At 53.2% G+C, this 26,734-nt stretch overlaps 1 protein-coding gene across 5 annotated transcripts in view; it reads right to left on the bottom strand.

Moving 5' to 3' along the window:
• Positions 1-7,711: 7,711 nt before the first annotated feature.
• The window catches only part of TLN2 (talin 2), a 481,872-nt gene continuing 462,849 nt past the window's right edge, over positions 7,712-26,734 (bottom strand). For all 5 annotated transcript variants that reach the window (XM_062206051.1, XM_062206049.1, XM_062206053.1 and 2 more), the window contains 5 exons: positions 17,475-17,600; positions 15,460-15,522; positions 15,185-15,367; positions 12,083-12,208; positions 7,712-11,459 (listed from right to left, as the gene is read on the bottom strand). In XM_062206051.1, coding sequence (XP_062062035.1) covers positions 11,331-11,459; positions 12,083-12,208; positions 15,185-15,367; positions 15,460-15,522; positions 17,475-17,600 — 627 coding nt within the window. In that variant the 3' untranslated portion in view covers positions 7,712-11,330. The remainder of the gene's footprint in view (positions 11,460-12,082; positions 12,209-15,184; positions 15,368-15,459; positions 15,523-17,474; positions 17,601-26,734) is intronic.

Genomic DNA, 26,734 nt, shown 5'->3' with positions numbered 1-26,734 from the left:
GCTTTTTGTTACTGTAACAAGACACCTGAGACAGGCTACTTAGGAAGGACAGAGAGGTCTGTGTGGTGCACAGTTTTGGAGACTGAAGGTCCCAAGGGCGTGATGCAGGCTCTGGGGAAGACCCCACAGAGGACGCATGGCAGAGTGTGTGCAGACGGCGATCATTTGCAAGCTAGGAAGCACAGAGCCTGTGTAGGGAAAACCCTGGGCTTTTAGAACAACTGGCTCCCAGGGGCCGGTGTTGAGGAGCGGCAGGTTAAACCACCTGAAATGCTGGCATCCTTTATGGGCACCGGGTGGAGTCCTGGCTGTGCCACTTCCAATCCAGCTCCTGGGAAAGCAGTGGAGGATGGCCCAAGTGCTTGGTTCCTGCATCCACGTGGGAGATCCAGAAGAAACTCCTGGCTCTGGCTTCTGCCCGGCCAAGCCCTGGCCACTGGGGCCTTCTGTGGAGTGAATTTGCAGATGGAAGATCAATCTCTCTCTTTCCCTCTTTCTCTGTAACTCTGACTTTTAAATGAATATTTCAAAGAAGACTCACTCCCAGGAACTACCTTCCAAGGGCACGCCCCCAGTGACCTAAGGCCCTCCCACTAGGCCCACATCCCAAAGTCCCACCAGCATCCTAAGGACCAAGTGTGTAACACGTGGACCTCTGGAGGCCCTTCGACATCCAGACTGTAGCACCGACAGTGATGCTAACGATTCTTGTCCTCAGCAGAGTCATGAGTGTCTCTGGTAGGACAGACTGCAATCCAGGTGTTGGTGCCTTCTAGGGTAACTTAGCAATCTTACCCCAGATTCTTGTTTTCAGTGATAATTCCATTCTGTTTTAAACAACATATTTGAAAGGCAGAGAAAAAGAGAAAAGGAAAGAGATGAAAGAGAGAGAGACAGAGAGAGACAGAGAAACTTTCCATTCACTGGTTCACTCCCCAAATACCTACAACAGCTGGGAGTGGTCCAGGTTGAAGCCAGGAGCCTGGAACTCCATCTGGGTCTCCCAAGTGGATGGCAGGGACCCCGCCACTTGAGCCATCCCCTGCTGCCTCCCAGGGTGTGCATTAGCGGGAAGCTGGATCAGAGGTGGAGCTGGGACCTGACTCCTGGGCATCCCCAGTGGTGGCGTCCCCACTGCACCAGCACCCGACCCAGCATTCTGTATTTTTTTAACGAACCTTGCCATTCTGCTGGTTCCCTCATTAAAGAGTTAAATATATCTGACACACTCACAGCACATTTGCATGAAAATACTTTTTCCTTCTTGAAAATTGAGCTTGACACACTCATCATGCCTACAAAGGGAGACAGCCACGGGCAAAGCCAGCAGGCTGCCATGGCCACCTGGAGCCGGACGGCTTCTCTCTTTGGTTTCAGGCCCAAGGTGGTGGAAAGCGTGGCCCCACCAGGATCAGCTGTATGATCTGGGCTGACCGGCACCTGTCTCAGTCCTACTTTCCTCCTCCACACAATGGAGATAAGACCTCTGTTTGTTACACAAAAATGAAATAATACATACTAATAGAACACAGTGGTTGGGAATACAAATTCTGAGTTGGTCTGCCTAGGCTCACACATTGCATCTGTGATGTGATCTTGCATTTAGCTGCATGAACTTAGGGAATATTTACCTTTATTGTCCTCATTTGTACAATGGGCTCAGTAAGCACCTTGGAGGGTAAATATAAAAAACAAAGTGCTTGGTAGTGTGACCGGTATACTATAAGCACTTAGCAAATGTTACCTGTGATGAAAACCGTGCCTGGTAGTGCCCTTGGTGTCGTGATTAACTCTGAGCAGAATTATCAGCTATCACACATCAGGGACGTCTGTCACCAGGACTCAGGGTCGTGGCAATGGTCTGTTTACACGTGCAAAGGCCCTGAGAAATGAAGAAATGTGCCAAGATCACCCAGCCAGAGCTCGAGCTGGGTCTCCTGCAGCCCACGTTGGGTTCCCTTGGCAAATGACCCCGCCTCCTCCCCATTCCCCTCCCCAAGCGAGCGCCTGCCCTCTGCTGCCGTTTCTGCCTCCAATTCGACCTCACTGCGGGGCCAGCGGGAGGAGCACAGTTCGCCTGGCCCACGGTGGGAGCCACCAGTGCTCGGGACCGTCCTCCTCCCCGGGGCCCCTCGGAGCTAATGCCTCCAGACCAAACAGTTATGGCTCTCCGTCCTCTGTGATGAGGAACAGAAAAAACAAACCCACACACCACACCACATACCCGAAATACCAGACATTCCTCGCGTGGCTGGCTCAGTAGGTGATTGGCCACAGACATCCCTGGCTTCCCAGGGCAGGCATCTTAGAAAGCAGGCATGGGGGGAGGCTGGGGGGGCTGCGCCCCAGGGGTCTCAGCCCAGGGTCTGGAAACAGGACTCTGATCTGTTGCTGTTTCTCACACCCACTGATGAAGCCACATGCTGGGCTCCAGGTGTCAGCAACATTGCTCTCCTGAGGGGCCCGGCAGGGTTAGAGACCCTACCACGTTGGGCTCACAGGTGCCCTCCTGAGCACTTGTGTGAACTCCAGAAAATGGAAGAAGCCAAGCTTTGTTTGGCTTCGTTTTCAAGATTGCTTTTAGGCAGGTGTCAAGGGGAGGGGAAATGAAATTCTCGGAGTTTCTAATAAGGGGTCAAAGGCCGGTCTTTTCCCAAGGGACCGCTGCGTGGGGTCAGAGAGGGCTCTTCCCCAGCAAGCTGCACACAGCCCGCACAAGGCACAGATGTGTGTACTTGGTGAGGGACTCAGAAGGTCAGGAGGGTGACGGCCAAGGACACCAGGGACACAGACGCTGAGGCCGTCTTCACTCTGCTCCCTCCTGAAGACGGCTCTGTGGTCAGAGGGTGACTCTCTGATGCACCACGGGACACGAGGGGACATGTCTGCAATGGATACTGCCTCGCATCTCCGTGGCACCTGTCACCAGCAGCCCCCTGGAGTTACCCTTGAACCAGGCAGGTCCATCCGGAACTTGAGATCCAATCCCAGGGAGGGAGGAGACACTGAAGATGCCAACCCAGGGTCTACCACGCACCCCCAACGGACTTGCAGACCAAAGGGTTTGCTCAGAGCCACAGCTGCCGAAGTCCAGTAAAGCCCTTGGTGCTCTTTTGGCTTCACAGCACAATCGGGTGGAATGTGCCCCTCAGAGGCCGCAGTACTACAGAGCAAAGCTGGGGCTGGGGTGGAGAAACCTGCCCCACGGCCTCCCCGCACCCTCCAGGTGGTCCCCACATTCCACGGGATCCCGGCAGCATGGATCAGCTCGGTCCATCGAAGGATTCCTTTCACAATTTCAGAATTTATAAAATAGCAGCCTCTGTGAGCTGGAGTCTACCTTCTGATTCTGCCGGACGGCGGTGAGAGGAAGTTTGGGATGTGTAGGGCAGGGTGGGCAGGAAGGGGACTGGTATTTGGCAACTTTTATTTATTTATTTTTTTGCCTGTTCAAGGTCAAATCAGAAACCCAAACAAGTGAATTTCAAACAGGTCACCAAAACCCGTTACCAAGGCCGTGAACTCAAGTTTATCTCCTGGACCATTTTTATGAAACATCTGTGTCCAGAGCTGGGTTTTAGGTCTCGGGGAGGCTACAAATGACAAGACGTGGTCCCTGCCTGTGACCCGGATAAGGGGGCTGCACAGATGAAATATTCCCCAGCAGTCCCAGCCAGAGCAGGCTCCCTGGTCCAAGCGGCAAGGGAAACAGCCAGGCATGCCGGGAGGATGTTAGAGCAGGGTTCCCAAGTTGCGATCCTTAGGACATCTGCCCTTCCATCAATGGCGCCCACACGAAATTTAAAGGTGAGTTCCCTAAGGTCAAAAAATTGGGACAGGGGCCGGCATTGTGGCTCAGGGAGTTAAGCAGTCCCCTGCGCTGCTGGTATTCCATGCAGAGTGCTTGAGTTTGAGTCCCGGCTGCTCCACTTCCAAGTTCAGCTCCCTGCTAAAGCGCCTGGGAAAGCAACAGAAGATGGCCCAAGTGCTTGGCCCCTTGCACTCATGTGAGAGACCTGGATGGAGTTCCAGGTTCCTGGCTTTGGCCTGTGCAGCCATTTGGGGAGTGAGCCAGTAGATGGAAGAGCTCTCCCTCTCTCTGTCTTTCCCTCTTTGTGTCACTCTGCCTTTCTCATAAATAAAACTTTGAAAAAATGGGGCAACACCAAATACCCCATGCTGCTTTGGAGCTAGCCAATGCATACAATATCTAAAAAATGCCAATTGTGAACTAATTTAACACCGTCCTCCTAAATTCATTTGCTTTCCTTCAAGGAACATTGTGAAGCCTCTGTCTGTTCATGTCCCATGGAACCATGCTGCCCCTTGTGGCCAAAGCCACCCGGGATGCGGAACCATGAGGCCAGCGACCATGGGTGCTAGGGCTTTCCTGCCAGCAGCCCCAGGCATGGCCCTCCACTGGTCAACTGTCAGGCTGCACGGGACCAGCAGACAGGTTCAGACCGGAGAACACGTGGTCACGTTGCTGCAGTTCAGCGAAACAAAACACCACGCCAGATGGCCGCGGTGAGCCGCGTGGCCACGGGGCAGAGGGCAGCCAGCCTGGAAGGGTTGTCGTGTCCCCCCCTACCCCCACTTCCTGTCACTTCCTCTGCCTTGGATGAAGCCCTGGCTCCACCGAGGCCCAGCCCTGCCAGGCTGCCTCTGTCCCCACTGGTCCCTTCTCCCATGCTCCTCTCTGCCCTCCCCTGCCCGTACGCACAGGCCCCCAACGTCCCTACTACTCCTGGCCAGCAGCCCCAGGCTCACTGCTTCCCAGCCACTGCGGGGCTCCTCCAGCCCAAGTGCCTGCCCCTCCCTGAGGCTGTGGGTCCTCCCAGGTGCAGCCCCAGTGGGCGGCCTGCATGGTCCTCATCCCCCACCCCCACCCCAGCAGTGACCTCCAGGGCGGTGCCTTTCCACCTCCAGCGGGCAGGGAGTCAACAGCGCACCACCTGCCTGCCCTGCCTCCTCTCCTGGACCCTCTGCACCTGTCCCCACTTTGGCCTGAACGCCCCCTCGCGCAGGACGGAGGGCTTCCCACCAGGCCCCTTCTCATTCCCGGCTACCCCAGGACCCAGACCGCAAGAGAACAGAACGCGGCCCCTGCTCCTGAGCCCTGAAGCTCTGCCCCGACCTTCCATTCTGAGAATGAAGCCTCTCTTTCCCAAGATGGGCACAGTGTCTCCCTGAGGACAGGAGGCAGCGAACTCCGAATAAGGCCCCCCCAGGTGCCACCCCACAGGGCCCCCTGGCCATGCACGGGCTGGGGCTGGGGGCTCCTCCCACGTTGGGCAGCTCAGGCGCCAGAGCCCCTGCACTTATGTCCTCTTTGGCGTGCAGGCGATCCAAATAAAAACAACCTGGCTGCATTTCTCCAGATCATACTCAGTGCTATCATTAAACAAAATGCTTATAGTTTCTTCTCTTCGAAAGGCAGAGTGCGAGAGCGAGCAAGAGTGAGAGACGGATGTCCATCTGTCGGTTCACTCCCCAAAAGTCCACAGCAGCTGGGGCTGCCTCAGGCTGAAGCCAGGAGCTGGGAACTCAGTTTGAGTGGGAGGCAGGGATCCGAGCACTTGAACCTGCTGCCTCCCAGGGTGCATTGGCAGGAAGCTGGGTCAGAAGCGGAGGAGCTGGGACAAGAACTGGAGCTCTGGTACGGGCCACAACGCTTGGCTTAGTCGTTAGCTTTCAGCGCTGGTATTTGCAACTCAGGCTAGAGCTGGGATATGAAAGAAAAAGGCCCCAAGCCAGGATTCGGGAGATGCCAGGAGGGAGAAGAGAGACCTGTAGGCTGAAGCCGGGGCTGCCACCCACCTCAGGACGGCCGCTTCTCCCGCCAGCACGCACGCAGACTCGGCCTCCTGTCCTGCAGCCCCCGCCCCTCTGTCCCTGCTGGCCCAGCAGCCCTGCAGCGCGTCTCAGGCACGCTTACCCTCTGCTCCCAGGTCCTTCTTTGGTCTCTGCCGGCCGGCCAGGCTCAGAGTGGTCTGAGGACTGCTGCTCACATCACGGCTGTTGGAGACCAATTGCAGGTTGAGCCTCGGCTTTGCTGAAGGAGCTTAACGCAGCAGCCGGATGATCCCAGCTCTGGCAGCTATGTGGCCTTGGATAAGTGACCTAACCTCTCTGTTTCGGCCTCATTGTCTGCACAAGTGTCGTAAGAGCACCCATGCACAACGCTGTAGAGTCGTGGTAAGGGTTAAGTAGGTGATAAGGCCACGTGTGGCCCCAGGGCCAGCTATGGAGAGGTGAAAAACCCACTGCTGTCTCGGCTCCCTCGGCCGCATCACATCCCACCAGGTGCTCCTGGCTTGGCTCACACCTTCCTCCCTTGCTCTGAGCTTCGCTCACTCCGGAGGGGCTGTGGGACCATCCCCACACTTCCTGGCGAGTTCTGCCGGAACACAGCCTCCTCAGGCTCCCTGATGAGCGAGTCACTGAAGGTCCCGGTCCCAACACAAGGCCCCTCGCTGTGTGTGTGCTTCTGGCCACCCTCCTCTGCCGGACACACAACCCGGCCCCCAGAACCGCTCCTTCTCCTCCCAGGCCATGGCCTCTCCCTAAGCGCAGGCCCCGCCTCCGTCCCCATCCCTGCTGTGGACACGGTGCACTGAGGTCAGGCCAGACCTCCTCTTCCTGGAAGCCTTCCCCTACTTCAGGGTCTTCTCCCATGGCCTTGGGTCAAGGGTTTGCTTGCCCTGGCCTGTGACCTCCGAGCCCAGGCAGGATGGGTGCCCAGGTCCTGCACACCGCAGGGGTTGGGGCAGCGTGGGTCAGGTCCTGGTTAGGTGGCTGGCCTATCCTGGCCGTGGGCACAGACGGCCTGAACCCCTACGGCGGCCGCTCCTGGCCTGACCCTCGGCAAAGCAGTCGTGACACGTTCCCCGCGGCCGCCCAGGGCTGAGCGCTGTGCATGTCCAGCAGCGCCCCGCGGCCGCCCAGATGACTCGGCTCGGGTGAGCCCCAGTGCCCGTCGGCGCTTCAGGCTTCCATTTTGGTGCAAGTCAGGCCCAACCCCACTTCCACCATTAAGTCGAGGACTTGCGGCTCAGGGCTGTGCTGCCCAGAGACACTGCTCTGTCTCTGCCTCTCAGGTGAGTAAAATTGGAAAAACAGATATTGGATTAAAAAATCATTAGTTAGCTGGCTTAGAAACCCTCAACCACTGTTTTGAGGGGAAAAAAATCCTTCTATCAGTGGGACACACCAGTGACCCTTCCTGGGCTGCTGGGGTTCGACACCCTCCTCCGGCAGGTGAGCAACGCCTCACGCTGTTCTGGCCGGCGGCGTCTCTCCCAAAACAAGGGTCCGTGGGCAGGCGGGCAGGCGGTCCCCACCCCTACCAGGGCGCCGCACGCCCAGCCCCGGGCTGTCAGAGGGGAAGCAGCCAGGGTTTGGCTAGGACCCTGCCCCATACTTCTGTGCGGCGCCTGCGCAGTCTTCCAGCGGAGGGGACACGGCGGACGGCGCCCCCCAGCGGCCGGTCCAGGAAGCGCGCCTGTTCGCGGAGCGGACATCTGTCCTGCGGGGAACGCACTGTACGCTGGCTCTGCCTGTGTCATGCGCCCGCACCTGCGCTCACACACACGTGTCACCAGGAAGCTGGTGGAATTTCTCTGCCGGGAGAGAGACACATTCCCCTCCCTCCCTCCTCCACCACCTTCCCTGTCCATTCCTATGAGACCTTCACACAGGTTTATTCCTTTACAAGTTTATTTCTGATGAATTAAAAAATAATAATTTAACATGACTGCATAAATTAGGCGCTGAGACGGCAAACATGGGGCGGAGCTCCACTTTCCTGGCTTCCTCCAGATGCTGGGGCTGGTGAGAGGTGCTGATGGAGTGCCACCTCGAGGCTTCTCGGAGGGCTGGGACCCGGCTTAGAGGATGGCCGGATCCGATCCTCTTTCATAGCAAAGCAAAAAGCTTTTCTTTGCAGCATTTGCTTTCTCAGTCAGAAGCTCGGTGACACAGCCACACGGTGGCCCGGCAAGCACACCCTCGGGAGGACAGGGCAGCGGCCTCCGGACGCCTTCAGTGTGGAACTGGGGGGAAGACTCCACCTCCGACGGCCCTGTGGCCGGGTGGGATGGGGGCCACTAGCACGGTTGCCAACATCTTGTTTTCTAAGCTCTGGGTGTGGCTGCCTTTTAGCCTGAGGGGGACACTCTCTCCAAAGTCCCTGGGTCCTGAGAGGCCACAGAAAGGGAATCTCGGAGCAGAACAGGCCTACAGTCGGAGCTGGGAGCTCAAGGCTGCAACCTGAGACGCCTTTGCCACAGCCTCGAATCTGCACTTCGGGGATACCAGCTAATAAGGAGACTGTGGCTCCCCGGGGAGGGGCCTGCAAGCCCCCAGGGAGCGGAGGCCGTGGCTGGCTCACCATCTTCATGGCTCTTGGATGAGGTTCTGGCCTGGGAAGTGGGGTTCACTCTTTTTTTTGGGGGGGTGAACTCTGATGAGAAGATGTATCAACATTAGAAAGAGGCTTCAGTGGCCCAGAAAGGAAGCAGGAAAGAACTCTCAGAAGCTCAGTGTGCTGGGATAGAGCGTAGGGTGGCCAAGGCGGGCCACCAGCTGCACCTGCCTCTGAAGACCCATGGGGCAGCTGACCGGGGCTGGAGGCACCTGCCCGTCCTGACTGCCAGGAGCCCTGCAGCCGCACACCAGCGGAGCTTGGACGAGGGCTCTCCGTGTAACCTAAAATGTCTTTAGCATCCTTATTCGAAGATTTCTCAAAGGCAGAAACATGCAAAATCCAAACCCCTAAATCACAGGCAGCTCTGAGGTCCAGCACAAAGACCCAGATCTAACTGTTTCCATCCCTGGTGAGAAACGTGCTTTCTTCTTCTTACTGCTTGTAGAATTCTTTACTTAGTGGAGGGTTAAGCTTATGATTATAAAACAAACTGAAAATTTGTCATTGCAAAAATAAGAAAAGAAAGAGGAGGGAGGGTAGAAGGGAAGTATACTATACTCCTAAATCTGTATATATCAAATACATGAAATTTGTTCACTTTATATAAATAACAAATTATTTTTTTAAAAAAAACACCTAATGTTAGTCCCCCTCATGGGGGTCAGAAAGGGGTGCATGCCCACATCTGTCCTTGTCTCATTTCCATGCTCCAGGCTTGGGGCCATTTTTTTTTACCCTAAAACCACCCTCTTGTTAGGCCTCTTGTAATCTAAGCTCAGACCCCAAAATGCAATACTAGCATTGTTTCCCTCTAAAGAGGAGCTAGAAGCCCCCCAGTGCCTTGAGGTCATCTGGGGTACCTGCTGTAGCACCCATGAGATAATACCCGGAGAAGAAGCGGCCCCTGAGCCATTACGAATCAAGAAGAGAGCCAGCAGGCCCCAAGGCCACTCCCAAGCACGTATGCAGCATGGCCCAGGAAAGGACAGAGGAGGAAGCAGGATGACAGGTGACAACCGGGAGCCAAGGAGCTCCTGGCAGCAGATCCCCCGGGCAGGAGGCCATTGGCATAGGGCCCGCAGAAACCAGCTTTGTTCCACACCTGCTTCTTACTGTTGCAGAATGGGCCTTTGGTTTGGTTTCTTTCTGCAGATCCTTCTGGCACCAACAGCAGTAGAGGTTTTTAATTGGATGCTGGGATAGGACAAGGGACAGGGAGGTTGAAAGAGGGGCAGCTGGTTCGGGCACAACCTAGAACACAGAAGTGCAGGTGAGGTGGACTATGAGGGCCCCCCACCCCGTCCTGCTTGTAAGGCCACCTGCCCATGTTGACCCTGCGCCTTTGGGTCTGACCCTTGGAAGTGTCCGAAAGCGCCTGGAGCTCTTCCTGGGAGGACACAGGCTCGAGTCTGGCTGGGCAAGGCTGAAGTGTGACATCTGACGAGGACTGGAGCGCCGACTTTTCTCCGGGCAGACTTGGGAAACTGCATGATGGATGGCCAGTGAGGCGGGAGACCACACCGCTCCAGAGAGGCCAAGGAGGCTGCTCTCAGAAGCCATCACCTGCACCAGCCCTGTGCTCTCGCTGCATCCCTTCAAAGACACTCGCCACCTGCCTGAGAATCTGTCTCACAAGCCATTCCCCCTTCATGTATTGTCCTGGGTCAAGGCTCAGGTTACAGTTGAGTTGAAAGTCTTAATAAAAAAAAACAAAAAAACAAAAAAACAACCAAACCACTAAGTCCTCCCCAGAAGGCTCAGAACAGGAAAGAGGGGGGAAATGTGAAATTCTGCAAGTGTGGCACCCAGAAAATAAACTCTGAAAACACCATATGTCATATGTGATGATAAACAAAAATATTTTTGCACAAATTTCACATTGATTTCAGAACACAGCTAAATTTCAAGAACATTCAGATAGAGTGGAGAAAAATACAATCTTGGCATGGGGAGACAGGTGAGGGATTTTTAACAAGATGCTTTCCAACCCTGAATTCTGGCCATTTTGAGAGCAGAGACGTGGAGTCTCTGGGGAATCTTTATTCCAGCTGAATCCCATCCCGAATGCTTTGGAGTAGGCAGTCCACTGACACTTGGGGGTACGGGTCTGTGTGGATGGACCTGAAGAACTGAAATGCCACCTGCAGGTAAGGAGCCCACGTGCTTTATTACAGCCCCTGCGTCCCAGGCTCTGACCACCTCCCACCACCCTGCACTCTGGATGACGGAGGAAATAAAACAATCGTTTGACTTTTCCAGGCCACAGAAGACAAGGTGGGTGCAGACTGTACATGGAGCTTGCACACGGTGGCGGGAAGCGTGCTGTACCCCGGAGGTGGGAATGCTGTACCCCGGCGTGAGCCACTGCTCGAGCTATGGGGGAAGGCCCCGAGTCACATTCCTGGAGTCCACATGGGTTTGTTTCTGGCTTTTATTAACTGTGTCCAACTCCACCTTGCATCTTCTCCTGAGAGGGAGAAGGACGTCTATGACGTCGCGGGTTTCCCCCGAGACATTATGCTTTTCCTGTTAAGATTTCACAGGGAGGTCCAGAAGCAGGCCAGAGAAGGACCAACAAACGCCAAAGTGTCTGAGAACGATATAATACTGACTTCTCTCTCTCTCTCTCTTTTTTTTTTTTTTTGGTAACAGTTCACAAAAGGTGCGCCCCTCTCTCCTGAGATACACGAGGCACAAGGGGAGGTGGTGGAGGGGCTGTGGGTAGGACACTGTACCGTGTGACATCACGATCATGCAGCCGGTGCCAACAGGACAGAGAAGGGGGACTCTGGGCGGGCCCCGGGGGAGGCAGGCAGTTTCCAGGGAAGTGCCCGGCACTCGGGAACACAGTCCTTCCAGTTCTTGCGGGGCTTTCCCCCGGGCTCACCGCCTCGGCCTGGCCTTAGCCTTCATCCTCCCTTAGCTCCGTGGGTAGGAATTTATACTGCTGCTGGCGGATCTGCGCCAGCTTTTTCCTTGCTTCTTCCAGTTCCCGCTCTTTCTTGAGCATCTCCTCCTGGGCAGCGATGATCTAGAAGCAAAGCAACAAGGCAGCTGCAGCCAACCTTTTCCGGCAAACCCCCTTCTCCCACATCTTCTACAGAGCCCTCAGCTCTCGACTCGCCTGTGTGCCATGGAGTGGAGTTGGAGACCACTGACCCAGCTGATCCAGGACAATAGGGCCGACCTCCAGCCGCCGAGTTAACAGCAGTTAACAGGCTCGGGGCAATACATCACATGGGCTGTCCCATCAGCGTCTTGACAACCCACTAAGGATGCCCTATTCAAAGGCCCATTCTTGCAGACAGCAGGGAGAGATATGGGTCCACCTCCCTGCAGTCACCCAGCTGACGGAAGAGGACCTGGCTCCATTATCCCTGTACTTAGAGCTGTTGCCTTGCACTTCCAGATGGCCCTGAGACACAGGGGCCTTCGGCACCCTCAGGAGCCTGGCTCTGTGTCAGGGACGGCAGAGCCATGAGGCAGTGGAGTCTGGGCCTCAGATGTGAAGGGCCCACCACGCTGCCCATGCACTGCTCACACCGACTGGTGCACAAGGCAGAACCCCCCCCCCTCCCAACACCCCCTTGTTTAAGGCTCTGCATCTGTGTCTCTATGGTAACACACATCGCTCCTCCAGATTGAACCACAAACCTGCGCGATGCCCCCGACAAACTTTGTTTTCACTACGACATCGTCATCATCCGCTTTGCCAAATGCTGCCTTTTGGGCCGCACGAACAAGATTGTCTGAGGCTCTTTTCACCGCGTTTCCTGCCGCCTGGAGAGGGAAGGAGGCACAGATTATGGCATTAGAGACAGCCGTCTGGGTCTGGTGGAACAGACACGAAGGCACAGTACATGAGACCACGAGTCAACTTATCATCCCATGATGGCACAGCAGCTCTCTGGCCGGTGAGATCTGTCTGTCTACCTGTCACCAATTTCTACCAACATCAGCATGTACCTGCCTGCAGGTTGGTTGCAGATAACCGCTGCCAAAGAGCACACAACCATGTCAATGAATGACTGCGGTAGTGTGATGTGTGTGCTCACAGAAGGGTGCTCAGGGGCTGCTGCTTCGATCTAGAAAACCCCCTCCCTCTGTCCCCATCCAATCCAGCACAGACTTGAGGACCTGGCCCAGCCCCTACTTGCTCCCACCCACCTCGGCCCTCCCCACACTCTCCGGTTCCCTGCTCCTAGAGTGCTCTGTGCTGCAGCCCTGACCACACCTGGGGTTGCCTGTCTGCCTCGTAGACAGCGACTGGCTGCAGGCAGGGGCAGTGGCTTAAATCTTTGTGTCCCTGGCACTCGCTGAAGGCCTTGAGGGTACAAAGGGCTATGACAGCACAGGGCGCACCCACCCCTGTGCGGAGGGCTGGGAGCCTCACAGTGTCAAGGGCCTTCGTGGATGGACTTTTAGAGTCACACGTGAGATTTGTTACAAACTCAAGAATGGGGCAATTGCCAGACAAGCTGTTCCATGTGAAGTCTAGATTTCCATTCAAGGCTATCACTGTGCTGAGTGCCCATTAAGCAGGGCCCCAGGGGTGCATCCCTCTGCCACCGGAGGTTTGGATTGTCTTCGACCTGTGGTCAAGACTTCGCCAAACCTCTTACATTCCCCGCCCAGAGGCAGGGGCTTGGGCTTGAGGGTGAGCTATGAGAGAGTGGAGAGCTGCACGCATTCCAAGTTAACTGACCCGTCTGCTCAGTAATCCAGGGGAAGCAGTGGGGACAATGAGGACTAGGGCGAGGGAGGAAGGGAAAGCCCATTAACACCAAACCAGGAGCCACCCGGCAATTAGTCTCCAAAGGGTTTTAGGAGGTCAGAAATCATTAGCCCACTTCTCTGAGGTGGAAACTGAGGTTCTGAAGCTTGTCTGAGAAGCTTCCAGAGCTAGTCCATAGCTAGTAAGTCACAGAGCTGGGATCTGAACACAGATCCTCCCAGCCACCAGGAATTCCTGAGCTCTTTGTTAGGGGGCTCACACCTGGCAGTAAGTACTGTGTCCAATGAAGCTAGTAATGATGGTAACCAGAGTGGTGCCGCGGTCTATCTCTCTGAATTCTGAGGATGTTCAAAATTGTTTTCCTGGCCATTATCCTATGTGGCCCCCTCATAAGACACAGAACAGATATTCAAACCCCATTGTATGGTTAAAGCCACGGAGGCCTCAAAAGTTTTGAGCATTCTGTTTAAAATCATGCGCTTCATCCATGACAGAGGCCGGACTTGAACCCAGGTCTCCCTTAACTTGGGCTGTTTTCCTCAAACGTGTGCTTACAACCAAGGAGTCGCATATTCACAAACAAGGAGCTCCCCGATTTCCCCGGGATTTATCTCAGGGAGATTGTCTGCAGTAGCTAGACTTCCACAGTAAGAGTTTGGGTAGAATTGTTCAAATACTGCTTCCATTTACAATGTCATATGTAACTTATATCAACATATTTTAGCCATATAAACCATCTGCATCAAACTACTTAAAACAGTGGCATTCTAGAAAGTCGGCAACAAACACAATGTCCAAAGTAGAGGAAAATTCTGGCATCACCAGCGATGGGATATCATGCAATCATCAAAAATGAAACCCATGAAGAATGGACCGGTCAGCTTTGCAGAGACAAACTCATGGGGCCTCATCTTCAAGGAAAGAAACACACATGATCAGATGTCACACAGAGATAAAGCAGAATGCACCCTGCTATGATTACAATCAGGCAAACTCAGGGTGGATGCAGCTACCAACAGCGAGAGCAGAACGTCTTAGCGGATGTGTGACGATGTTGAGGCGATGGGTTTTTTTCTCCAAACATTCATTTATCGTGTTTCAAATAATTTCGTAACTCAAACAATCAGGACAGCGAATGCCTTGGGCTGGGCTGGGCTTTGCTCTGTGGGCTCTGGGAAACCTGATCCACAGGCTCAGCCACACTCTTCAGGACCCTCCTACCCTCTGGGGCCAATGTAGACCTAAGGCTGCCTCTGCCCCAGGCACCCCATGAGGTGTGAGAGAGGCAGAAGTGCCTAAGCTCATGGCTTTGTCACAAACTGCCATAAAAATACGCACAGTGCTGGAGCCAGCATTGTGGCACAGCAGGGTAAGCCACTGCCTGTGACGCTGGCATCCATCCCATATCAGAGTGATTCAAATCCCAGCTGCTCCGCTTCTGATCCTACTCCCTGCTAATGCACCTGGGAAGGCAGCAGAAGATGGCCCAAATGCTTGAGCCCCTGCCAGAGACCCAGATAAGAGTTCCTGGCTGCCGGCTTTGGCCTGGGCCAGTTCCAGTTTTTGTGGCCATTTGGGGAGTGAACCAACAGATGGAAGGCTCCTCCCTCTGTCTTTGTCACTTTGTCTTTCAAATTAAAAAAAAAAAAAAAATCTTAAAAAAAAAAAGTAAGTGCAGTGGGACCACAAGGCAGGAACCATTAAGAGTAATCTGGCCGGGGGCAGGGAGAGCTTCTAGATGAGTCACAAGGGATGAGTAGGCATTTGCCACGTTGGCCCAGTGAGGAGCGGACCCAGGGCATTCTAGGCAAGGGCCCCAAAGCACACCACCAGGAGGCCCGTGTGCACAGGGCAGCAGGCGCGGGATGCATGGACCACGTGGCAAGGATGAGGCTGGCGAGTGGGCGGAGAGCGCTGATGGAAGGCCCGGTGGGTCATGCCAAGGAAGTGAGACTGTCCCCGTGGGCGACACTTACCCTCTCCAGCAGGAGAATTTTCCCACCAGCATCAGTGACCATTACCTGTAGCCGCCTCATAGCCTCTGAGTCCTGGTCGGCCTTCACCTTGCAGGCCACAAGCAGCTGAGCCGTGGAAGCGGCGACCTGCTTGGCGGATGAGATCAGCTTCTCCTCGCTGGCATGTCCCTGGACGGAGGCGTTAGCCGCCTCGCAGAGACTGCTGGTGGCGGCCGCCACCATCCGGGCCTGGGGACAGCCAACAGAGAACTGAGCCGGGTCCCACACCTCCTCCCGGGGCATCCACGAAGCAAACGGGGAGGAAGGAGAGGGAGACTCACGGCAGAAATCAGCCCCTGGGACCACTGTCCATCGTCTGCTGCGTTGGCCGGGATGGAGCCCACCTGAAGAGGAGATTGAGAAATCTGAAATGAGAGCTGGCAGCCTAGGGTGGCCTGAGGGCCCCTCGGACCCCACTGGGCCCTGGAGCCAGACAGGCAGCACCTCCTGGGGACTCCTACCCTTAGCACTGATCTGAGAACGGATCAGCCCTCTCACGCCCGCACACGGGCTGCACCAACGCATCTTGGCTGGCTCTCACCTGGCCACACAAGGCCATGGAATTGCATGGGGGGGGCCTCGGCTGGGGAACGAGGGCCCAGGACTGTTTTACTTGCTCGAATCCTCTGCTGACCCTGCCCCACTGAGGCCTTCTCTTTCAAGGGCTAAGGGAACCTGAACTCTGGGCACTGACTCTCCTGCAGGCCACACTGTGCACTCCTGCAAGACGATGTCAGAAAAGGGCCTTGCGCCTCCCTGCCTACAACCGAATGTAGACGCTCGGCCTTGGGAAATGCAGACCCTTTGGTCAGGGGTGGGGAAAGAAAGAAAGAAGCTGGGGGCTGGGGAGATGGATCTGTTTCTGTTTAGAAAGCGTGGTAACAAGGGACACATTTTCCGTGCAGGTTTCCAGGGAGCGGCTGTGGGAGGAAACACCTGCCTGCTTGGGGGAGGTGCCGGGGAGGTAGGAGCCGAGTATCTCGGTTTGCATCTGAACCTGGGGCTCTGCCAGCAGTTCCAGGCCCCACATCAGGGCTCGCTACGTGTTGGTCTAAACCTCAAGGCCCCTGCATCTAATCTGACAGTTCATCTGATTCTAGCTAAGCCTCCTGGTCCACCTTTTTAAGGGCTTGAATACATCAGCTCCTTAGAGGATAAGGACTCTGCCATACTCGAGTTAGGGCCTCTCGTGCGAAGCAACCTAGGTGGCCCACGGCAGCCATTTGCCAACACTGAAGTCAACAGGAATTCTGGGGTAGGACGTTCTGCTGAGCGATCTGCTGGTGGTTTCTACATGGTGATGGGTCTGCACGGCAAGGCCAGCACTCTGCTGGATCTAGAGGGGACAAATGAGAGCGTGGGGAGGCGGCTGGCACAGCAGTGGGGGAGACACGGGCACACTGGTATCGAACAGCACGCCATACGGTGGTTTGGAAAGAGGAATCAAGGTATGTGGGTTGAACTGAGATGTGGCCAAGCTTCCCTGCGCTGGGCGAGCATCACTTCCTGTCTGGACTACAAGTTCCTGGGTCAAGTCGCAACCATGTCTCTTACTTGGACAGCCCAGTCCTTTTAATATCAAGGAGGAGTGACTGTCGGTTGTGCCCCCTGACTGCCGGGTTTCTGCAGGGCTGAGACGTGGGAGAAGATTCTCCGGAAGCATGGTGGGGAGAGCGTGGGTCTGTGCTGTGTGGGTACTGCCAGGAAGTGTGGCGGCTCCTAAACTGGGGGGCCACACCATATCCACAGCCACTCTATTGTACTGGCCACCCCTTGACCCATGAAAAACAGTGATGCCTGTATGTGAAAGCCGACAGAATGGGTGACTGGAGATGAGGCTGATGGAAGAAATCTCAGATCTAAGCCCAGTCAGACCTCAGGACCAACGGGCTCAGCAAGGACCAATGGGCTCAGCAAGCGCCAACGGCAAAGCTGGACAGCATTTAGTTCAACATTCCTGGAAACAAATAGAGCCACATGGAGCTGGGACCCGGAATCACAAAACCCCCTGCCGATGATGCTTCTAGACCCATTCCCCAGGATACTATGACAATTTACATTGTTAAATAGCCTCATGTGCAGTGGGGATATAAAAGTCTCTGATCGCTGCCTGGAATGGGATGCTTTCCTTAACAAGAAACAGATGAGAGCCCCAGAAGCCAAATCCTTGGTTCTGCTGGGGAAGTTAAAGCAGATAGAATTGTTGGAGCAAAGACGGGCAATCCAGGGAAGCAGGCACAGCACGTGTTTGCTTGGGTGGACCAGAGGTGTCAGCTCCTTTCCCGGAATCACCCACCTTTCCTTGGGCCACCAGCTCCCTCTGGGCTGCTGAGGCCGATTTCACCAGGGCACTCGTGGCAGCAGCGATGGATTTTGCGGCTTCCAAGATCTGTTCTTCAAAATCCAGGGTCTCATCCGCTTGCTATAATCAAAAGAGAGCAGCGTCACATGCAATTCCTATCCATACAGGGCTCCTTCTGCCAAGCCACTTACTGCTTGGTCACCCGGTTCTTCATCTGCCTAGTGCTGTTTGTTGATAACCACACCCGGGGTGCGGAGACCTGAGCTGCCAGGCGGCCTCTCCATCTGCTGCCTCTCTTCTCCCCACTCAACAGGGCAGAAGCTCTTCGCAAGGACATTCTATACACATTTTAAGCCAGGAAGTTCTAAGACAGCCTATCTTTACAGACCAGAATCCTGGAAGAGCCATACACCCTTGGTGAATAAAACATAGGGAAATGGTTCCAGCAACACTGAAACCAAAATCAAAATAGCCGATCATCAAGACCCAAAAAGTAGGTGGTGGTCTACTCTTCCAGAGCTTGAGGGTTCAATGGAAAATGGGAAAGAGGGTTCAATGGAAAATGGGAAAGAGGGCTATTTGTTCTCTAAGTCTTTGCTTCCTTGGGTAATTCCAAAAGCAAAATAGTAGTTGCTCCGCCGAGCACAAAGTGATGGGTGACCCTGGCTCACCCAGTGGTGGGAAAGAAATCGAGGCAGTCTGCCATCTCGGTGATGACCACACCCTCACTGGCCACGTGACGCAAGGCTCCAGCTGGGGAAGAATGCTGAGTGCCACTGCATAGTTGCTTATCAGGCCACCGGGGCTCTGGTCTAAATTTACCACCACCGTGTCCCTGGATGGCAAAACCACACAGAAAGTGCGAGAGAAAGCTTGGGAAAGCAGTGCAAAGTTTAAAGATGCTGGTCCCAGCTGGCTGGGGTGGATCTTCGCAGTTTGGGGGAGGAGGGCCAGATTAGAGGAGCTCCAGTGTCCCTTCCAGCACTGACCTCCTATGGCCCTATGTCAATGTGGTGAAACTGTTCTTAGTTCACAGAATACTGAAGCTGTGGCTGCTGCCTCCTAGGCATTAAGAGATAGTGGCCAAGGACAGCGGTGCTATTCTTTGCATGTGTGGTAAAAAAGGTCTTCCATAAAATGTACCCTTCAGCCAGTTTTCAGTGGCGTGAAGTACCTTCACCAGGTTACACAGCAACAATACACTTGCAGTGGAGGATGGCCCAAGTCCTTGGGCCCTGCACCCGCATGGGAGACCAGGAGAAGCACCTGGCTCCTGGCTTCGGATCGGCACGATGCGCCGGCCGCAGCGCGCTGGCTGTAGCAGCCATTGCGGGGTGAACCAATGGAAAAAGGAAGACCTTTCTCTCTGTCTCTCTCTCACTGTCCACTCTGCCTGTCAAAAAAAAAAAAAATCTTTATCTTCCCTTTTTTTTTTTTTAATTAATTTATTTATTTGAAAGTCAGAGTTACACAGAGAGAAGGAGAGGCAGAGAGAGCGAGCAAGTGGTCTTCCATCCACTGGTTCATCCCCAGATAGCCGCAATGGCCAGAGCTGCACCGATCCGAAGCCAGGAGCCAGGAGCTTCCTCTGGGTCTCCCATGTGGGTGCAGGAGCCCAAGGACTTGGGCCATCTTCTACTGCTTTCCCAGGCCATAGCAGAGGGCTGGACTGGAAATGTAGCAGCTGGGACTTGAACCGGTGCTCATATAGGATGCCAGCACTGCAGGCAGTGGCTTTACCAGCTACACAATATGCCAGCCCCAGAACAATGCACTTTTAAGAGTGCCTACTGTGTGCCAAGCATTTCGCTAGGCACTTAAATGTACCCTGATTTAATCCTCCCCAAGAAAGAAATGAAATCCTCTAGAGAAATGATCTTGGCAGTGAGCAAACTCAGGCTCCCTCAGGCAGAGTATCAGGTCCAAGTTCATGTGACAGCATAAAGAATCCAGACTGTGGAGCTGGCGTTGTGGCACAGCGAGTTAGGCTACTGCTTCTGAGTCCCGCATCCCTTATCAGAGGGCTGGTTTGAGCTTCAGCTGCTTCACTTCTGACCCAGCTCCCTGCTGATGTGCCTGGGAAAGCGGCCAAGAATGGCCCACGTCCTCAAACTCCTGCCACCCCTGTGGGAGCCCCGGATGGAGTTCCAGACTCTTGATTTGGGCCTGGTCTAGACCTAGCTGTTGTGGCCATTTGGGGAGTGAACCAGCAGATGGAAGATCTCTGTTTCTCCCCTCCTCTGCCACTCTGCCTTTCAAACAAATAAATCAACCTTAGGAGAACCAAAATCTAAACATCTCTGGCTCCAAAATGATGTGCTTTCACTGTCCTGAGCCAGTCCTTAGCCTCATGAGGATGGACCCCATCAGCTCACTGCCGGTCCCACGGGGAACACCACACAATGCAAGCAGCTCTTTTGCAGGTCCCTAGTCTCAATGGCTACATCTTGAAACATAATAGATGTCAACCTCAGTTTTTAAAAATGACATAATTCCAAAATAAAATTCCCACGTACCGCTAGCAAATCTGAAGAGGGATGGCAGCACTGTGGGAGTTCTGGGATTGAACCCAGGTATTTTTTCTTCTTTCTAATACAGTCTTACTCTAACAGTACTCGGGACAGAAATGGATCCAGTTCCCCTGGGTTCATTTTTTAGCAATCAAATACTAGATTTGCTGTTTGCTCAAACAGCAAAACGATTCATTGTAAGATACTCTCACATAAAAGGCTCCTGGAGGGGCCAGTGTTGTTGTGTAGTTGGTTATGCCGCTACCTGCAGAGCCGGCATCGCATACAGCACTGGTTCAAGTCTTAGCTGCTCCATTTCCAATTCAGCTCCCTGATAATGTGCCTGGGAAAAAAGCAAAGGATGGCCCAAGTGCTTGGACCCCTGCATCCATGTGGGAGACCCAGAAGAAGCTCCTGGCTTCAGCCTGGCCTAGCCTTGGCTGCTGTGGCTATTTGGGAAGTGAACCAGCAGATGTAAGATCTCTCTGTATCTCTCTCTCTCTGTAACTCTGCCTTTCAAATAAATAATTTTTTTTTTCAAAAAAAGGCTCCTGTAAGGCTCCAAATAAGTTACATTAAGCTCTGCTATCCACTCATCTACTTATCTATCCATCCAAGTTTAATGCTTTTGAGATGAAATTTATTTCTGGAATTCATTCTGCAACAGGAAGTCAAGCATGTTATGGATGAAGGCAGTAGGGGTATCACAGAATTTCTGAGTTTAAAAGGGAGGCCCTGCCTACTTTGCAGATGAGGAACTATAAACCCAAAGTAGCCCCTCAAGTCTTCCAGGGTCTCATCTCCAGCCTCATTGCACTATGGGCTCCAAATCCTGAGTGCCTTTTACAGTGTGGAGTGTTCTGTCTATAGATTTCTAATTTTCCAAAGTTTAAAACTGCAAAAATGGAAGTCTCATAAAATGAAATGCCTAATCTTTTTATTTTTGACAGGCAGAGCTAGACAGTGTGAGAGAGAGACACAGAGAGAAAGGTCTTCCTTTCTGTTGGTTCACCCCCCAAATGGCTGCTATGGCCGGCGTGCTGTGCCGATCCAAAGCCAGGAGCCAGGTGCTTCTCCTGGTCTCCCATGGGGTGCAGGGCCCAAGCACTTGGGCCTTCCTCCACTGCCTTCCTGGGTCACAACAGAGAGCTGGACTGGAAGAGGAGCAACCGGGACAGAATCCGATGCCCTGACCGGGACTAGAACCCGGTGTGCCGGTGCTGCAGGCGGAGGATTAGCCAAGTGAGCCACGGCACTGGCCCCTAATCTTTTTTTTTGTTTTGTTTTTTAAAGATTTTATTTATTTACTTGAAAGGTAGAGAGAGAGAGAGAGACAGACAGACTTTTCCATCCGCTGGTTCACTCCCTAAATATCTACAACAGCCAGGGCTGGGCCAGGCCAAAGCCAGAAGGCAGGAGCTTCTTCCAGGTCTTCCACATGGGTGGCTGGGGCCCAAGCAGTTAGGCCACCTTTGGCTGCTTTCCTAGGCACACGAGCAGGGAACCTGATCAGAAATGGAGCAGTTGGGACTTACAATGCTGCAGGCAGCTGCTCGACTCGCTGTGCCACAGTGCTGAACCCTAAGTGCCGATCTTAGTATGGGTAGATTTGATAGAATCCTCTCATCACAGCTGACTGAAGGCTCTTTCCCATGTGTTCCATTGCCATGGTATTTATTTGTTTGTGGTCGTATAACACATGCTTCAAAGAAACAGTCAACTTGGAAATATTTTTGACACCCACAGGTTTTCCCGGCAATGGCAAGGGTTGTGATGTTCTTCCATGGATTTTCAGTTCTCTCTCCATTTTATCTCTACGCTTTAAAGCAGGAACAGCAGCCAGGCTCATTCTGGGAAGATCTGCTCTGATGGGAAGGTATTAGGGATTCTCCAGAGAAAGGCTGAATGAAACCAACATGGGCAGCATCAGGTGGTGAGCGAGTGTTTAGATGCCATGGTTGGGCAGAGTCTCATGATGAGATCCACCTCTGTCTGCAGGCTTCTTCCTCTATGCCAGGTTGACCAAGAAGACAAAACATCCACCCAACAACCCCTGCCGAAAACAGGCACGAGTACTTCCGCTTCCTCTTACCAGGCTACTTCTAGTGTAAGATAAAACGGGATTCCCCCCAAAGCCTAAGAGCCTTGCTGCAAAGCCCAAGGACCGCTGGGGGCGCCTCCCGTTAGCTCCAGGCTCTCACCACCAAGCAGAATGGAACCCAAAAGAAGGGTAGTGAGGGTGGCAGGAAAGAAAGAGGAGGCAGACCCGTGTATCATCACCAGCCAAAGTGAGAGAAATGGAACTGGCTTGGTCTTCCAAGAACTTTCCTACATTAAAGAGCCACACTGAAAAGGCAAGATGTGTGAACAGACCACCACCGCAGCTGGGACTGGGACTGGAGAGGATAAGAGCAAGGCAGAGCTGCTGCGAGGAGACCCCGATGGGGATTCTGCAGGCACCAGGAGCCACCAGGGTCAGGCTCTTCTCATGGAGCTCTCTCATCTTCTGACCCCCGAGCCCCTCTCCAGCTGAAACCTTGCTAACCTCACGCGTGTCGGTCAGATCTGCCCCTCTCACTTAAGAAGACTAGAGGAAGTAAAATCCTCACTCCTGAGTCCCCTCCAACCCAATGCACTGGATCACAAAAAGAGCCTTTGTGATTATTAAGATAATCTTTTAAAGGTTATTGCTCATCTTATACATGCAGCTATTTCTGTCTCCTGATGACTACTGGTATCAAGTGAAGGCGATGAATTCAGAAAATGCCCTCAGTACACAGGCTGAACAGGAAGCCCTACTGGTCACCCGAGCGTCTCGGGGGTGGGCGTGTGGCGGAGTGGTTGAGATGCTGCCCGGGATACCTGCATCCCATACTGAAGTGCCTTGGTCCAAGTCCTGGCTCTGCTCCCAATTCCAGCTTCCTGCAAATGCATACCCTGGGAGGCAGCAGGTGATGATGATTCAAATCCTTGGGTCCCTGCCACTCATGTGGGAGACCCAGATTGAATTTCCAGTTTCTGGTTTTCCTCTGGCTCAATCCAGGTTGAGCCTGTCTGTCTCTGCCCTTCACATAAATAAGATAAATAAAAATAAACAGTAAAGATGCAGATCTTGTCTTGGTAGGCCTGGGAGGGGGCTCGGGGATTTTTATTGGTGGCAGAGGTGATTATGGACTGCCCTGTAGGAAATGCCGGACGAGACAAACACAATTAACTGAGTCCCAGTAGCCCGTGAGCTCCGCCAGGGCACAGATTGTGTTTTATTCCATCATGTTTCTCTAGCACGACATCAGGCAGGGCAGCGCACCTCAATAAATGCTTTGCTAAATCAAAGTGCACATTCAACCTGAGTCTCCCCAGCTCCAGAGTTCAACCAGGGGACAACGCGCGTGGTAAGAGAGGAAGAAACGCACAGAGTGCCACTCCTGACCCAGCGAGGGCAGACACAGCTCTGAGCGGCCTCCTGCTCTCTAAGACTGTAGATGGCGATCCCTCTGCCTGTGTCCCTCAACCAGCACTCAGAGCTTCTGACATTTAATTGTACAACTACAAACTTGGTGGCACTTAACCAAGAGGCGCTCTTCCTTAAGAAAATAGCACTGGGCCAAAGAGTTAGCCAAAGTACAGACTAAGAGTCTGCTCTAACAAAGGCCTTTCTACAGTCTCAATGCTAAAAGCATCCCCCCATGCTTCGGTGCAACCTTCTTTTCCCTGTTGCTCCTCCACACAGGGCTGCTGGCCAGGTCACCACCAGCCCTGTGCAACTGTCTTTCCTTGCAGGTCCCAGCTGGGGACGGATCCATCCTCAGCTGGGCTTTTTGGTAGCTTTGAGAACAGTCTAAGCACTCTCTTGCCTGTATTTTTCCTGCTTACTGATCCTCTGCAGAGCTCATCTTTTAAAAAGCTAGTGGTGGGGCTGGTGTTGTAGCACAGCAGGTTAAGCTGTCACCTATAATGCCGGCATCTCATATGGGTGCCAGTTCAAGCCCTGGTTATTCCACTTCCGACATAGCTCCTTGCTAATGTGTCTGTGAAAGCAGCAGAGGATGGCCCAAGTGCCTGGGGCCCTGCACCCACATTGAAGCTCCAGGCATTGGCCTGGCCTAGCTCTCGTCACTGTGGCTATTTAGAGAGTGAACCAATGGATGGAAAAAATCTCTCTCCCATCACTCTGTCTCTGTTTCTCCCTCTCTCAGTGTAACTCTTTCAAATAAATAGGCCAATCTTTTTTTTTTTTTTTTTTTAAAGTGGCGTGGCTGCTTGGGCTGGTTCCCTTCCTGCCTGCTCCCCACGCTAGCAGAGTTGAGACCCCCATTTCCGCTCCTACCTACCTGGTGGGTCTGTTGTCAGTGAGTGACCAGGGCACCAGAAGCATAGTCATAGTCACAATAGATGCCCAACAACTATTACCAACTTCATTACCCTTTCTGCTACTGTATATTATTTTGGCTTTGGGGATTTTGTTCAGGGATAGGTGGTTGGTATTATGGTTAAAGCATGGTTTGCGATGCCTGCACTCCGTATCAGCGTGCCTCTGCTCTGGATTCCAGCTTCTTGTTGCTGTGCATCCCAGGAGGCTCAAGTAGTAGGTTTCTGCTCCCCCCTCCCCACCCCCGCCCCGGGAGACCCGAATTGACTTCCTGGCTCCCAGGCACTTGAGGAGTGAACTAGGAAATGAGAGATCTCGCTCTTTCTCTGCCTTTCAAAAACATTAGAAACAATTTTTTTAAAAAAGTTTTTTAGGCTTTGGGCTAAGCTACTCTATTTCTCTGCCTGAACCCTGTTTTTGCATTCATAATTCTTACAAAGATTCCACCTGCCAATTTTTATGATAACCTAAAATCATTATAAGTTTAAAAACGAATATCTGAGCTAGGAGAATAGAAGGGCACTCTCGCAGCCTCTTGCTCAGCCCCCTGACCAGGAGCCAGGCCACCTGGGTCTTGGTCACGGCTCCGTGATGCCCTGCTCCAGGTAGCAAGCGATCAGTTTTCTGTCTTTAGCTTGAGGAGCAGCTCAATCCACCTGGTCTTAGACGCATTACAATTCTAAATTCAACTCTTTCGAGAAGGCATTGGTGAAAACAAGCACAAGCTACTTTCCCCCTTCATTCCTCTTTCTCGGCCGCCTATTCAGAGCAGCCCTCCCTCCTTCAGCCCCCTCTCCCGAGACACCAGGGGTGAACGAGTCCACACAGTCACTGGAAATGGCCACAGGGCTGGTGCCTTTACTTTTGCCTCCTTCCCTGTGAACCTCCTTTGAGGGGCTGCCTCCATGGCTGAAGCAGCATCGAGCCTGGCAGTTAAGACGTCCGTGTCCCTCATCAGAATACCTGGGTCTGGTTCCTGGCTCTGTTCCTCATTCCAGCTTCCTACTAATGCGCACCCAGAGTGGCAGCAGGTGTTGGCTCGGATGAATGCATTCCTGCCTTGTACATGGGAAACCGGATGGAATTCTTGGCTCCCAGCTTCAGCCCTAGCCTAACCATGGTTGTTGCAGGCATCTGGGGAGTGAACCAAAGATCTCTTTTTATACAAGGATTATTATATATAATATTACTATTGTATAAGGATTGCTTCTGTCACAGCTGGCTGCGTAAACCAAACAATAACTCTTGGTATCATATCTCCATTTAGGTCATGCACACTGCTCTGTGTTACTACAGGTCTAGCAGAATGCTTCCGTTATTAAACAGAAGGTCATATTGCAACAGAAACTATAAAACAATTTCTTTGGATATAATTTATTTTTTGAAAAGTGTGAACATTCTGCATATAATTTAAACGGCCTTAAGGGAAAAAAAGAGGCCAACATCTATAACTCCCCCAACCCAGGAGAAGCATCTTCCAGCCAGCTGGAAGCTCCCGTGGAACAGGCAGCCATACACCCCCCCCCCCCCCGCCTTTTTGCTGGAGAAGATTTGGCTGCCACGGGCTCACTTCTGGTACTGGACTGAGAGGCGCCTTGGGGGAGGCTGTGGCCTGTATCCAAAGACCCAAGCCGTACCAGAGCTTGACGGGCTTCTCTTTTGGAGGGCTGGCTTCAGAACTCTCACCATTACTAGTTTTAATGCAAGGTCAACTTCCTAGAACAATTGTCCTGGACAGCTGGCTCGGTCCCCACCAGGCCAGCCTGGTCTCAGGGCCACCATCAGGAAAACCATAAGCAAAGTGTCGAGTGACAAGAGAGAGAAGGCACTGCCAAATGGTTACGTCTGTGCCTGGGGAAGGCCAGTGTGTGCATCCAGATGTGGAGTTGAGCATTCGCACAGCATCTACTGGAAAATGTCCAAGTTCATAGAATTTGACCCTTAGGAGTGGCTTTCCCTTAGTTTCCAGTGATTCATTACTTTGTTGTGTTCATAAAGAAAGTAATGCCACTAACATGGTCTTTTAATTTTAGGGAAAACTTCTTAAAGATTCTGTCATGCTCTCAATAAGAGGGAGGCAGGGGGCACTGAGGAAGCCTGGACAAAGGAAAGAGAATTCTTCCAAGGAGTTAATCACGTAAATGTGCTCTATCCTTAGCCCCGTTGGTAAGAATCCTCTGTGTGTCTGAGGAAGGTCTAATAATAACCCACTTGTCTACACTGCTGGGGGCCATCTGGGAATGTATGTTGGCTAAGCTCTCCACACACTTCTGCTTTTCAAACTCTACACAGCTCGTGGTCTGGGACCAATGAGCGGCACGTGGCTGTGAGTCCACAATTTTGCCAGATGGAAAATGCTGTAGTTGCTTTTCCTC

Source organism: Lepus europaeus, chromosome 11 (genome assembly GCF_033115175.1).
Source record: "Lepus europaeus isolate LE1 chromosome 11, mLepTim1.pri, whole genome shotgun sequence".
Taxonomy (NCBI): Eukaryota; Metazoa; Chordata; class Mammalia; order Lagomorpha; family Leporidae; genus Lepus; species Lepus europaeus.
Note: the sequence above shows the minus strand (reverse complement) of the source record. Positions and strands in the feature narration are given on the sequence as shown.